At 37.3% G+C, this 15,475-nt stretch overlaps 2 protein-coding genes across 2 annotated transcripts in view; both read right to left on the reverse strand.

Annotated features, from left to right (window-relative positions):
- LOC107680187 (gastrula zinc finger protein XlCGF57.1-like) overlaps positions 1 to 15,475 on the reverse strand; it is a 964,523-nt gene that overhangs the window by 927,491 nt on the left and 21,557 nt on the right. The window lies entirely within an intron of this gene.
- LOC107680181 (E3 ubiquitin-protein ligase rnf213-alpha-like) overlaps positions 1 to 15,475 on the reverse strand; it is a 100,144-nt gene that overhangs the window by 80,330 nt on the left and 4,339 nt on the right. Inside the window, exons 3-8 of the mRNA XM_016475966.1 lie at positions 12,529 to 12,677; positions 10,939 to 11,075; positions 10,681 to 10,851; positions 10,401 to 10,612; positions 10,040 to 10,329; positions 341 to 600 (exon numbers count right to left, since the gene is read on the reverse strand). Of these exons, the coding sequence (XP_016331452.1) occupies positions 341 to 600; positions 10,040 to 10,329; positions 10,401 to 10,612; positions 10,681 to 10,851; positions 10,939 to 11,075; positions 12,529 to 12,677 (1,219 nt within the window). The remainder of the gene's footprint in view (positions 1 to 340; positions 601 to 10,039; positions 10,330 to 10,400; positions 10,613 to 10,680; positions 10,852 to 10,938; positions 11,076 to 12,528; positions 12,678 to 15,475) is intronic.

Genomic DNA, 15,475 nt, shown 5'->3' on the forward strand with positions numbered 1-15,475 from the left:
GGGGTGAATTTGGAGTATGTTGGGGGGCTGAGTGACCTCAGAATGACCTATAAATATTATTTTAATATCTAAAAAACCAAAGCAGCACACACGAAAATTTTTAAAGCACAAACGGAGCACAAACGATTGAGACTATTTTGCCGACGTTTTGCGTTGGGTAGGGGGCCAACTTCACGGAGGTCAAAACAGAGGGGTAGGGGAAAGGGGAAGGGCTAAGGGATAGAAATGGAATTGGGCCTTAGAGTTTCACAACAGAACTTTGTATTTGTTTTGCTTTGCAACACTCTTTTGAGATTTTTATAATTTACATATAAACTTTAAATTATATAACAGTACTCACGTGTTTATTATTGAAAATGATTCTGTTATGCCAGCCCAGAAAGACAGGAACTCTTCCTTAGGTAATTTTGGCAGGCAGAGGGCAGTGCAGAGATGAGAAAGAGTCCTGTTGTCTAATTCTAGACTATACCGTCCCCACACGTAGAGCAAAATGAGAGCAGCATTCAGTGGCTCCATGTTGAATGCATTCTTCCCTTTGTGGTCTTTCTGTAGCTCTGGAATCACCCACTCCAGCATGAACCCCTTCAGAAGCTTTTTCACCTGAAAGGATGAAATTGAGACAATATACTGCATTTCATGTTAACATTTGCATCTAAGCATCTAACAAAGGGCATGGAGAAATCAAGAGTTTGGAAACCACCGGCGACATCAGCAGCCAACAACGACCAGGGCCCGTATTCACAAAACATTTTATCTTACCACTAAGAATTCTCCTAAATAGCAGTAAAAGTTTTTAGCTAATTATGCTTCTCGTAAACAATTAGTCAATATGCATTAGGGCTGCCCTCGACTAAAGATTTTTCTGGTCGACTAGTAGTCGTTCATTTTAAGCATTAGTCAACTATTAGTCGCACTTTTATTAATAAACCATATAAATCATAATAATGAGCCTTTAATTGCCTACATAGCCTAGTAAGAGCTCAAGCGCACGTAAAAAAGGCTTGCCACAGCGCACTGGCAAATATAATAATTATGAATGTGTTAGGGGAAAACAGCAAGTACACTGCATTAAAGTTTTAATAATTTATTGTTACACTAGTGCTTTCTGTTTTCGGGTTTAAGAGATGAAGTCGGCGACACTGACTCGTCATCTCCGCAGTATGTGCCTGTATGCATGTTTCATAAAGATTACATAATCTGAGAATATATATATATATATTTTTCATGTAATAAGGCAAGCATACACGGAGTTTCGAAGAGACGCGCTCAATTTCACAGAGTCCGAGACGGCAGAGAGTGCATTCTGTTTGCTTTCAATATTTTACAAAAGCGCAATGTTTCATTGTTATTCTGAGTGCACACGAATAAATGTAGTCTATTACACTAAGTGTAAATAGCAATTAGATGTTATTTACACTAAGTGAAAATAGCAATGGATTCCATTTACACTAAGTGAAAATAGTAGTATTTTTAACAATATGCTATATGCTTAACACTAAGTTCAAATAGCTATAGATTCTATTTACACTGTTAAAATTACAAAATGTTCTGCTATTTATACTACTTATTGCAAACAGTGGCAATTATCTGCACCTCAGTATTGTAGTACATTATAAAACAGTCTGCAATAATAACGTATTGAGTGTAAATTATCATTTTAATTCAAATTATTAAATGGATGCCACCTTATTGGGACAATATAAGCCCTCCCTATACCTACCCTAACCGATACTTTATTTAAATTTTTTATTTTATTGAAAATAAATGCCTTTCCGATGTGATATGAGATCTGAAAAGGGAGAAAAAAGTTTGGCAAAAGGCGGGTTCGAACTCTGGTCGATCGCGTCAAAAAGCATGCACCTTACCATCTACTACACTGCAAATGATGTTTCATGAGCGTCTTTTGTAGTGTTGACTACCCCAATCACACGTTGGTGGGCGGAGTTAGTGTAAGTAGCCTCTGCCAACAAGGCAGGCCATTTGCACTTAGTGTAAATAGACACTCCGATATAAGTATAAATTTGTATCATTCCTGTGTGTGTGTTATGTATTACTTATATTTTCTAAGAAATACACGTGAGACGGGAGTGAGTGTTCAACTGGTGCTTGCCGTTTATTTTCTCTTAAAGTCACTACTCCAAAAACTACGGTGTTTACGTACTCATCACGTAACATAGGAGGGTGTATAGGACCACTTTTTTTTATTTAACCTAACTAGGGAAAGAGGGTAGATTACCTCTATTCCCGGACATAACCCTGGGGATTATTCTGCCTCGATGCTGTGAGTTTGTCACTAACTAAAGTGTCAGTCTATTAGGAGGTTGACGTTCTCTCTGAGGATATGGCCAATTCATCGGTACACTCACAGTCACAGTCTTTTTCGCGGGAGTGTAGTATGACAAGGGCATTGACGGACTTGTACTTAGAACGCAAGAAACTCATCGTAAGAAACATTTTTCAGAGTTTTTCAAATTGGTATGTTTCGCCTGGCCGCGAAGAAATATAGAGCTGAGTATAATCAGAATAACAGTGAAAGCTAACACCATGTTTCCTGATTAGACTTGTGCCGGTATTCAGTAATGCGATATATCACGGTAATGAATATGCACGATATTGTTATCGTGGGAGCGTGAAGAGTAACGGCCCTAGTACTGAGCCTTGAGGTACTCCATACTGCACTTGTGATCGATGTGATACCTCTTCGTTCACTGCTACGAATTGATGGCGGTCAGATAAGTGCGATTGTGCCAATGCATGCCAATGCACTTCCATTAATGCCAACAAAGTTTTCTAGTCTGTTCAAAAGAATGTTGTGGTCGATAGTGTCGAACGCAGCGCTAAGATCCAGTAGCACTAAAAGAGAGATACAACCTCTATCAGATGATAAGAGCAGGTCATTTGTAACTCTAATGAGAGCAGTCTCAGTACTATGATACGATCTAAATCCTGACTGCAAACACTCACAGATACCATTTTTCTCTAAGAAGGAACATAATTGTGAGGATACTACCTTTTCTAGTATCTTTGACAGAAAAGGGAGATTCAAGATTAATTAACTAGTTCATTGGGGTCAAGTTGTGGTTTTTAATGAGAGGCTTGATAACAGCCAGTTTGAAGGTTTTGGGGACATATCCTAATGACAATGACGAATTAATAATAGTCAGAAGAGGATTCCTATAGTATAGAATGAGTGGAATTGTTCCTCAGGGGATCTATAGCGCACTATCTGATGCGATACTGTAGTTGATGTCTGCATGGTTACAATTTTATCTCTGATAGTATCGATATTGCAAGTAAGGTAGTTCATATAAAGTCATTACTGCTGTGCTGTTGGGAAATGTCAATGCCTGTTGATGCTTTATTTTTCGATAATTTAGCCATTGTATTGCATAAATACCTGGGGTTATGTTTGTTTTCTTCTAAAAGAGACGAAAAGTAATCAGATCTAGCCATTTGTAATGCTTTTCTGTAGGATAGGGTACTTTCCCGCCATGCAATACGAAATACCTCTAGTTTTGTTTTCCTCCAGCTGCGCTCCATTTTCCGGGCTGCTCTCTTTAGGGCGCGAGTGTGCTCATTATACTACAGTGTCAGACTGTTTTCCTTAACCCTCAAAGACCGAGACAGCCGCCCACGGCTAAAAATAGCTATTGTTTTTAAATGTTTAATAACTTTTGAACGTTAATCCTATCTGAATGCTTTACGGAGATATCTCATTTGTCTTATTTGGATATTCAGAGGCTCCATAGTGTACGTGATTACGTCAAAACATTTTGACAACATTGATTCGTCAGAAGAAACCAATGCATTTCGTTCCTCTGAGCCAAACAGGAAAGATTGTTGACGCTTAGTCCCACCCCCGTGCCCAGATTGGTTCAAACTGTCCTATATTCAACCAAAAAATATTTTTGAACCACCATTTAGGATGTTTCTTTGGAAATTTGAACAAATGCAAAGTGAAAGTAAAGTCTGTCGTGCGTGCATGAAAACAAACACAAAATATTTTTTGCATTTGCATGAGAGAACTCTGAAAAAGCACAGAAAAACACACGACTGAGTACTTTGACATAAAACAAACCAAAAACACGGATGAGACAGCGGTACATATCGGATAAAGCACTGGAATTTATGTCTCTGCGCCGCTAGGCAACGTCCCGGTAAAATAGATTCTGACACAGAGTACAGCCAGCGGATCGATCCATTTATATCATGTAAATAATACTTACATAGTTCATAAAGATCATTTTCACTATTTTTTCTGTTGCACTCTGTATATTTCTCACTCATTTTCTGTGTAGTTTGAGAATCATTTGCACTGTTTGTATTTTTGTTGCAGAAGACCATTTGTGCCATTGTTTTCACTATTAGCTGCACAGTTTGTGTTTGTTGTTGTTCATACTCAGATTGAAAATATATTTCTCTGAAAAAAAGTTTTTTGGACACATCTATATTGTTAGTAAACTAAATAGATCTGTTTTTCACTGAAAAGCGCCTATAACAATATTGTAATAAATGGCTATAACTTGCTTGGGGGATGTTATATAATTTTATTTGGAAGTATAAAACACCCAGATACAACTTTATAAAGAAAGAAAATCCAAACTGCAGGAGTTTCTGTTTGAGAACACAGTAAAAAACACCCAATTGTTGCTCGCGTTTTTCTTAAAATTCAGGAAATTAATTCATTCGTAGAGAAAACAAAAGGAAAATTGGGACTTTAAATTAGCTAAACTGAAACTTCAAGTTCTCATGTTTATAATGATATAAGGCACTTGATGCCGACTGCTAGAATAGGTCTTCAAAAACAAAGAAAAGTGCAGGCGTGTCAGGTGCCCCAAAAAAGTTCTAGGTCTTTAAGGATTCATCTTCTTTAAGCGTAAAGGAGCAACCGTATCTAAAATGCTAGAAAAGAGAGAGTCCACAGTTTCTGTTACATCATCAAGTTCTTCTGAGCTATTGGATATGCTGAGGAATTGAGATAAATCAGAAAGATTACTTGCAAAGCAATCTTTTGTGGTAGAAGTGATGGTTCTACCATACTTGTAACAAGGAGTAGAATTTACAGTTTTAGCTATATGATGTTTGCACAGGACTAGATAATGATCGCTTGGCTGCATAATTTCAACACCATCAACATCAATTCCATGTGACAGTATTAAATCTAGAGTATGATTTCGACAATGAGTAGGTCCTGGACTCCTGACATGTGTTGTCTAACCCCAATAGAGTTCAGAATGTCTATGAATGGTGATCCCAATGCAGCTTTTCCATTATCAACATGGATATTAAAATCAACAACAATTAAGACTTTATCTGCAGCCAGCACTAACTCAGATAGAAAATCAGCACATTCTTTAATAAAGTCTGTATGGTGCCCTGGTGGCCTGTATACAGTAGCCAGTACAAACATCACAGGGGATTTATCATTAACACTTGTTTCTCTGGATAATGTTATATGAAGCACCATTACTTCAAACGAGTTATACTTGAAACCCGACCTCTGAGAAATACTGAAAATATTGAAAAAAACACCTCCCCCTTTACCTTTTGGACGTGGCTCATGTTTATAACAGTAATCTTGCGGGGTAGACTCGTTTAAAATAATGTAATCATCAGGTTTTAGCCAGGTTTCTGTCAAACAGAGCACATCTAGGTTATGATCAGTGATCATATCATTTACAAAAAGCGCTTTATTTGTTGAACATCAATTAAATTGTTACTCATAAATTGGTTTAAATGTTTTTTTGTATTTTCTAGGGAACAGACACAGTCTCTATAGTGTGATATCTAGGTGAAAGAGTCACTATGTGCTGAGAATGAACTGATTTCTGTGAAAAAGTAATGATTATGAATGTGCCGTGGAAAAAGAAGACATTTTAATTGTTTATTAAAAGCTATTTCCCTGCATTTATCACATGTGAATCCCTCGTCGCCAACACATCCCAGACAATATGTTTCCGGATTTTGATTATTCAGACGTCGAAGGTGCAGCTGTGCTGTTCAAACGCGCGTACAAACGCAGAAAAGAGAAGCACGCTGGTTAAGTTCCACGAGTGTGGCTTTCAAACTGCGCTCCCCAAGAATTAATCTTCCAAATGTCCATTCCCTTCTTAACAAAACTGAAGAACACCTCCTCCTCAGTTGCATCAACAAGGACTTTTCAAACTCTGCTGCACTGTGCTTCACTAAAACCTGGCTGAGTGAAGCCATTCCAGACAATGCGCTTCATCTGCTGGGCTTCCAGCTGTTCAGGGTGGAGTTAACGAGGAGTGGTGGATTGTGATTCTACATCAATGAAAGTTGGTGTTCAGATGTAACGACGCTGAAAAAGACATGCTGTTCTAACTTAGAGGCACTCTTCATAAACTATAAACCTTTTTACTCGCCACGGGAGTTTTCCTCTTTCATTCTCGCAAATGTGTACATCCCTCCAGACACATGCGTGAGCGCAGCGCTTCAACAGCTGGCTGAACAAATAACTGAAATGGAGCAAAGTTACTAAGACGCTCTTTTAATCATTCTTGGAGATTTTAACAAAGCAAATCTTTCCTGTGAACTGCCAAAATACAGACAGCACGTTACATGTCCCAGCAGAGACATATTTTGGATCACTGTTACACAGCAATAAAGGTTGCATATCACTCTGTCCCACGAGCAGCTTTGGGGCTCTCTGATCACTGTTTGGTTCATCTTATACTGATCTACAGGCAGAAACTGAAATCAGCTAAACCTGTTATAAGGACTGTTAAAAGATGGACTAATGAAGCCTACTTCGACTGCAACCCCTCCCCAAAAAACCCCAAATCACTGAACTTAATGATTACAGACCTGTCGCTCTAATGTCTGTGGTCATGAAGTCACTTGAGGGACTGGTCCTAGCCTAGCTGAGGGGCATCACTGGACCCTTGCTGGATCCTCTTCAGTTTGCCTACAGAGCAAACAGGTCTGTGGATGATGCAGTCAACATGGGACTGCATTATATTCTGCAACATCTTGACAGACCTGGGACTTATGGAAGGATCTTGTTTGTAGACTTCAGTTCGGCCTTCAATACCACCATCCCTGACCTTCTCTCAGCCAAACTGACCCAGCTCTCCGTACTCACCTCCATCTGTCAGTAGATCACCAGCTTCCTGACAGACAGCAGCTAGTGAGGCTGGGTAAACTCACATCCAAAACTCTCACAATCAGCTCTGGTGCCCCTCAGGGATGTGTGCTCTCCCCACTGCTTTTCTCCCTGTATACGAATGAATGCACTGCAATTCACCCACTGCAATTCCAAGATCTTTACATCTCCAGAGTGAGGAAAAAGGCTAAGAAAATCACTTCAGACCCCACACCCCCAGCACACTCTCTCTTCAAACTGTTGCCCTCTGGTCGGCTCTACAGAGCACCAACCACCAGAACAGCCAGGCATAAGAACAGTTTTTTTTCCCCTGCAGGCTATATTCAGCCTGAACAATTAAAATATTCATAACTATGCATTGTCCATCATAACTGACACATTTATACATAAAATCAGAAAATTGTATGTGTAAACTGCACACTTGTAAATAGCATATCTGTACATTAATTTAAACAATTACGTTTTATCCCCTATATTTCTACTTCTGTATATAGTGCATTATTTAATTTTCTGTTTTTCTTATATAAGTGTTATATTCCATCTCTATTGTGTTATTCCTATGTATGTCTGCACTATAATGAATGTTTTCACTATGTCCGTACTTTCTTCTGCACTGGAAGCTCCTGTCGTCAAGTCAAATTCCTTGTGGGTAAACATACTTGATAATAAATCTCTTTCTGACTTTATTATTCTGCCATTAGATGGCGACAAGAGACTGTTTTTTATGAGTGAGTCAGCAGGAAAGACTTCTATATTGAAAGACTGAAACTGTTGTAAACAAGGAAGTTATTTTTACTTTTAACAACAGCTTTTAAGACGCAGACAAAAAATGCACTGAGCAGCGCTGTCATCGGAAATCACCCTTAACAGACTAAAGGATAGTACGACAAAGATATCGCTTTCCTCAGCGGACATTCAAACTAATGTTTTATTGTGAATATGAGATTGAGCTTAAGAATTAATGCTGTATCAGATGCAGGTAATCACACTCGCTCCATCTCTCTCATGGTAGTCCATCTCTCTCTCAAAATACTCTACATCAGGGGTTTTCAAACATTTCCTGGAGTCCCCCGTCCTGCACATTTTGAATGGCTGCGTTTACACTTGGCATTAACATGCAATCACCGTGAAGCAGATCGGATCATCAGTCAATCAGCACATTGTTTACACTTGGCAACATCAACTGACTTCTCTATCTGGATAACCGATCGGATCTGTCTTTCCCATGCAATATTTAAATAAGAGCCAGGTTCTCTCGAAACCACGTTTAAGCATTTCGTCTGCTAGGCCTTCATATATTGATTTGTTTCTGTAGCTACTTCCAAGCTTAGCTTGAATGCTCGCATTGCTCCACAAAGATTTAAGTTCGTGAGAGAGGGGGTGGGGTTTTGCATGATGTCGACCTGCAAATGCAGACACGATGGCTGGATTGTGTTTACATTACACTGAGATCCAATCACAATGCGTCCTCGACTACCTCTGGACCAGGACACGCTGATCGGATAACATTCTGATCAGAAGCGTGCTTACACTTGTCTTTTCAATGTGTATGTGGACAACATCCAGATACAGGTTGCATGTTAATGCCAAGAATATACGCAGCCCATGTCTCCCTTATTAGACACACCCAATTCAGGTCTTGCAGTCTCTACTAATGAGCTAATAAGCTGAATCGGGTGTATTAGATGAGGAAGGCATGCAAAATGTGCAGGGCAGGGGGGCCTCCATGACAGGTTTGAAAACCCCTGCTCTACATACTACAGTGAGCTTTTAATACAGTAATACAATAAGCTTTCAATCAAACAACTCAGCGTTCCAAAGTATTGCATCTCAGACTGCAAAGCCGTGCCAATATACAGCCATATCGCACTGCTACTCATGTAATATGGTGGCCAAAATTTTTAGAACAATAATATTGTCAGCAGCTAAAAATGGTTTTAAGTCAGTTATTTCTATCTTTTGCTGTAGTGTATCAGTAGGAAATATCAGTTTACATTTCCAAACATTCATTTTGCCATTAATTGTAATAATCCAGTGAGATTTTTGTGCTCCACACACAGATCTGATATGATGATCATCATCATCATCCAGTCTGTCTGGAATGACATGAAGAAACAGAACAAACTGAGACAGACTCAATCCAGAAGAACTGTGGCAGCGTCTCCAAGATGCTTCAAGAAAGCTACCTAAAAAGCTACCTGAAAAACTATGCACAAGTGCACCGAGGGCAAAAGCTGCTTTAAACGCAAAGGATGCTCACACCAAATGTTGATTTCATTTAGTTAATAGAAGTGCATTGATATAAAAAAAAACTATTTATGACGTTGTTTTTGACAGCATCCTCATTTTACAGCATTTTTACACAAGTGCCTAAAACTTTTAACAGCACTGAAGCTTTGCAGGTAGCTTTCTTGAAGCATCTTGGAGACGTTGCCACAGTTCTTCTAGATTGAGTCTGTCTCAGTTTGTTCTGTTTCTTCATGTCATTCCAGACAGACTGGATGATGATCAGATCAGATCTCTGTGTGGAGCACAATAATTTCACTGGATTATTACAATTAATGGCAAAATGAATGTTTGGAAATGTAAACTGATATTTCCTACCGACACACTACAGCAAAAGAGAAATAACTGACTTCAAACCATTTTTAGCTGCTGAAAATACTAGTGTTCTAATCATTTACAGTGGCCACCACTGTATAGATAGATGATAGATGGATAGATAGATGTGCATGTGGGGGATATTCTGCAGTATTTTATCTATTCTGTTCCATGAAGTTATTAAGGTTTGGAATGACATAAGGATGAGACAAATGATGAGATTCAGAAAGAATTAAAATTCTGGGGGTGATTTTGGGTGAAAAATATAAAAATGTTTTTCATTATATACTGAGATACATATGGTTTACTTACATCTTTTTCACCATATTCAAGTGAGCCCCATTTCACAATTGTCTTTTCAAATACAAAAGGGTTGCCATAGACTTCATAAAACTGTTGCAGTTGACAAAAGAAGTTGCTGAGGTTAATTGTGCTCCAGCTTCCCAGGAGGACAAAGATAGTTTGCAGCATGACTGAACCAGCAATTTCTCTTCCCTCGATTATTTTTTTCCTCTGCTTAGACCACAGAAATTCTTTTATACGTTTCATCACATCTTTAGATGGTTCTTTACAGATGATATCATCATACTGGTGCCATTCTCCTGCATTATGAAAAGAAAATATTAGGTCAATTAAATAATGAAAATTTTACTTGAGTATGAAATTTACCTACCGTCACTATTTAGGAGATGCGATTTGACAAACAGACATCTGTTGGTGGTTTCTTTTGAATCCAGTTTGTAGATGTATTCATAATGTAATTCATACTTGTTGTGATTTTCTTCTTTATACACAACATATTTGTATGGAATGGACACAGTTTCAGCATCAAACTTCTTGCATATATATTTCCCTTCCACAAGCAATCCATGCTCTCCGAGATCCCTGAAATCAAATCATTTTTAAGCTACTGCTTCCAGATATGAATAATCAATAAATGGTCCTTTACTAACCCTAACACTTGTAGTTCAACCAAATTTTTTTCCCAGCCACCAATGTGATCACCGGCTCTTATGAAGATACAATCCTTGTTTGGTATAAACTTGAAGTCTTTTGAAAGGACTGCATGAAAACAAATGGTGAGTCTGTCTCTGGGACTTATTTGTTGATCTGATGCTGGATTTCTGCAATTTAAAAATATTGGTAAGATAATAATCCAAGGGGGAAAAAACAACATTTGTACTTTTATAACTACATGATTCTTCATTCACCTTTTTGGAGGCTCAACATACTGACTTTCTGTATCATCACTTTCACTGCAATTCAGGTCATCAGCAAAATCAGAATTCTGCTGCTCCTGACTATGTTGGGCATTCGCTGGTGAATCTTCACTGGAAACATGTTTCTTCTAAATGCAAAATAAACCAAAATAGTCATCATATAACTCCAGGGGCCCGCTCGTTGTACCTCGCTTAATATGAATTGAAAAATGCCAGATCTTCTAATCGTGATAACTGATCTCTGGCTAATCTGGTTCTTCAAACGATTTGCGGAGTTTTTTTTTTTAATTTTAATTTTTTAAAATTAAGTTTAATTTTCAATTAAAATATCTGGATTAAGTTGTCTAAGATTACTGCGCGTTCTCGTGTTCCCCGTAAAGGGCAGATGTATCGATACTCGAGACCACGATCAGCAATGCAGCGATTGGCTGGCGACAAGACAGCAACGTAATGACGTCATATAATTAAAAAAAGACACCTAATAATAATAATACGTTGCATTTATATAGCGCTTTTCTAGGCACTCAAAGCGCTTTTACATTGTCAGGGGGTATCTCCTCGTCCACCACCAGTGTGCAGCATCCACCTGACGAAAAACTTGACAAATTTCTGGACTTTTATAAGGAAACAGCCAAGTGAACAAAACTACATAAATGTTATGATAGATAAATGAAATGTGCAGTTTTTATTTAATAAAAATTTTTTTTTTTTTTACATAATTCCCAATTATATATATTCATGATTTCTTGTATTTGTACAGGCTTTACATTTTTATTTCAATGTTGTAATTAGCAATTCATTTAATTTTATATTTGAAACCGATTTGTTACGTGACAGCATTATTTAAAGTTTCTTAAGGGTCAAAAACAAGTTATCTGAATCTCCTGCGCTCCAATAACTCAAATTAATGCACGACTCTACATTATCTGTATAGCATGTGTGTAAGACTCCAATACAATTATAAAAAGTAATTATTTTATCATGAATAAATATTTCAATGAGTAAAACTGTCTGTGTCTATAGTATTAAAGACTACACAACATTATTATATTATTTTTCAGTTAACTTTTAAATTATTATTATTTTAAATTACTGTCCCTGGATCAGTAGGGTACTCTTCTAATAAAGTAGCAGTGGTTGGGACAGATTTTAAGTTAAAAAGATGCAATCTAATCCTGTTTACATGAAATTAGCTGCTCCCGAGCAGGTTTAAGCTTGCGGAGCTGTTGCTATGACAGCAACTCCGGGATGAGCTTCGAAGAACCAAACAATCCAAGATCAAGCCAAATCATCAACAATCAAATCCAGCTGAGTTAGCAACGTACGAAGAACGGGCCCCATGTTTTTCATTTCCATGTTTATGCTTTCTGTGATTATCATTAATGTTAGCCAACAGAGCAAATTTTCCATTTAAAATTATTTTTAAGTATATTTAGAATATTGTGTAAAATAAGTTTTTATTTTCAGCAATTGCATGCACACAGGGTGAATAAAAATCATAAAATCACCAACAACAGAATCTCAGAATAAGAAACATTTTAAAAACTTAATCCAGAGCTATTTGTTAAAATTGATGTCCACCTCTTTCTTTGGGTTAGAGTTGTTGATATCTTCATTTGATTGTGTTGGAGATACACTAGCATTCTGGTAATCCAGTACTTCTGATTCAGTCTTTTCTTTATCAGTGCCATGTGGGATGTTTGAGGATGATTGAGACTCTTGCGACTTGTCTGATGAACACAAAACAAAGGTCACACAGTAGTGGTGAACATTTTTACTTTGTTATTGTACGTAAGTACATTTGTCTTTTTCTTTTCCTTTTTTTTTTTTTACTTCACCATATTTCAAAGCATTCAATAAAAACAAATCATTCCTTGTCATCTCAAACAGAAGAAAATGACACCCAGTCCACCCAGATTTATGAATGAGCTCATTGTTTTTAATTAACTGGTTGAATTGGGTCACAAATCGAACAATATGGTTCATTCACATATTGGACTGATCCGACTGCAGCTGTTCTCATTTATTCAATGACCAGTCCGAGCAAATCTCCAGTTAACAATTCACTGAATTTTCATGTCTGACCCAAATGAGCCAAGGTCCTCGAGCTTGAGTGCACACATGACTGAAAGCAAAGCAACATTACTTAAATATTTCAGAAAACAAGACATACCGTATTGGCCCGAATATAAGACGACCCTGATTATAAGACGACCCCCGTTTTTCCAGATGTACCTTTTGGAAAAAGGCTTTTTAAAATATTTGGGTCAATACGGTAATATTGTTAGTGTAATACACAATATTTTGTTAGTTTTTGTTTAAAACAAGAAAAAGTATCTGCCAACGGGGTAAGAATAATAATCTTAATTCCAAGGCAAAACAAGATTATTTTTCTTGCCCCATTGGCAGATATTGTTTCTCATTTTAAGCAAAAATTAAAAATTTGTAAGATAATTTTATTTTTTTCAGAAAACAAGACTTAATATGACCCCAAGTCATTTTGCTTCTCAAGTAAATGTATCTTGCTGTTCTTTTACTAATTTGCTTGTTTTGTTTGTTTTATGGAGGGCTTTTCTGGAGAGACTATTAACTACTTAGTCCAGGTGATATGTGAAAATAATGTTCACTTTTTCATAAAAGCATCAAACTTTGTACACTTGTATAGTTAGCGGCCCTGAACATTTTCATAAAATGGAGCCATCGCAAAAACGCCTCGTGGTGGCCATTTTACTTTCCGCCATAACCAAATTATGTATTTTGTGTCATATCTCCTGAACCAAACACAGAAAAGGTCATGTTGGTAACACTTTACAATAAGGGTACATGAATAATCATGTACTAATGTCTAAATTAATACTTAATTAATCAAATACTAATGATTATTAAAGTCCCCCTGTAGTCAAAAATTGTATCCTTTAAAACTCATCTTTGATCATCAAAATGATATATTTAAATGTTTTTTCTTGTGAAAATAATTTTCTCATGCCTTAAAATAGCTTGAATGCAACTCTACACCCTTGCCTCATTTACTATACGCGGATCTATGAATACGCAAATTAGCCCCGCCTCCACTCCAGCACTGGGTTGTATTTAACCCAGCATTTTTTAGAGTGTATGTTCAACGTAAGCAAGGAGACTGATGGCTAGCTTCGTGAGGTAACATTATCTGTTTGCGCTGGTTCGTACGCGGATAATGACTGATAAAACTGTTTTTACTAGCGGACAACTAACAGTGGATACTGTAACATTGGTTAAATTTACTTACTTGACGATGTTGTGTCCTCAAAATGCCTTGAAGACTCAAATGCAGCCAAGTTTGTGATTCCAAATGGCGCTCGCGATCATACGCGTGTGATGTGCGGATGCCAATGCGGCTACTTTTACACTGCTGCCGCGGGTTATTATTCAAGTTAGCGGTTCTAAATACAAATAATTAACTAATCATGAATTATTGAAGAGCTATCCTTAACTACAACTGGAGTCATATGGATTCACGCATGAATAACGGCCTTAATTACATGTTAGTACATGTTTGATCGTTAATGCATTAATTAACATTTATGGGTAAACGAAATCAGCCTCTCTAAGAAATAATAAGAAATACGCTGACTTTGAAATAAATTAAAAGAATTGAATACTATAATTTTTTTAACTGTTATTTAAAAATTTGAACTTTTTACATCTTCAGCTTTGCCATAAACATATGGCAAATACACATATTTTGTTATGACTTTTCTTGAGGGGGCCCAATCATAATTAACTCACTGTTAACTACCTACTAAACTCAGCTCATGATTTATTTTATACTTATGATCAAATACACATGTACTAACACAGCGAGTATTTAGCCGGTTAAGAGATGTGGATGTGTGTGGATTTTCAAGAAGTCAGAGAGCGGAGGAACAGTATCATCACGGCCTGCGTCTGGATGCACAGTGAACTGTTTCCGGGCATTTCTTTAGGATTGTTCTACAAATGTTCTTTGTGGATTTTGAGGTTTTATTTTTATTTAGTTGTTTATAAGTCCATGTAATTAAGGCTGCCGTTATTCATGCGTGAATCCATATGACTCCAGTTGTAGTTAAGGATAGCTCTTCAATAATTCATGATTAGTTAACACCTTTAATAATCATTAGTATTTGATGAATTAAAGGGGTCATGTGATGCGATTTCAATTGTTCCTTTCTCTTTGAAGTGTTACAAGCTCTTGGTGCGTAAAGAAGATCTGTAAAGTTGCAAAGACTAAAGTCTCAAATCCAAAGAGATATTCTTTATAAAAGTTAAGAGTCAGCCACACCTACCTAAAACGGCTCGTTCTAACACGCCCCACATGTCTACCTCACTATGTGGGAAGATTTGCATAACGCTGCCCAAATGTTCACTCAAAGAAAGAAGGCGTAACTTTTATTCTCACTGTAGTGTTGTTGTTGCCGCCGCCATGTCGTGAAGACACTGTGTGATTTGTTGTGAAAGCGAAACTACTTTGTTTGGTCTTCCAAAAGAGGACGATATCTGCTTCATCATGCCT

The sequence above is a fragment of the Sinocyclocheilus anshuiensis genome, unplaced genomic scaffold (assembly GCF_001515605.1).
Source record: "Sinocyclocheilus anshuiensis isolate Anshui unplaced genomic scaffold, SAMN03320099.WGS_v1.1 scaffold492, whole genome shotgun sequence".
Classification (NCBI taxonomy): domain Eukaryota; kingdom Metazoa; phylum Chordata; class Actinopteri; order Cypriniformes; family Cyprinidae; genus Sinocyclocheilus; species Sinocyclocheilus anshuiensis.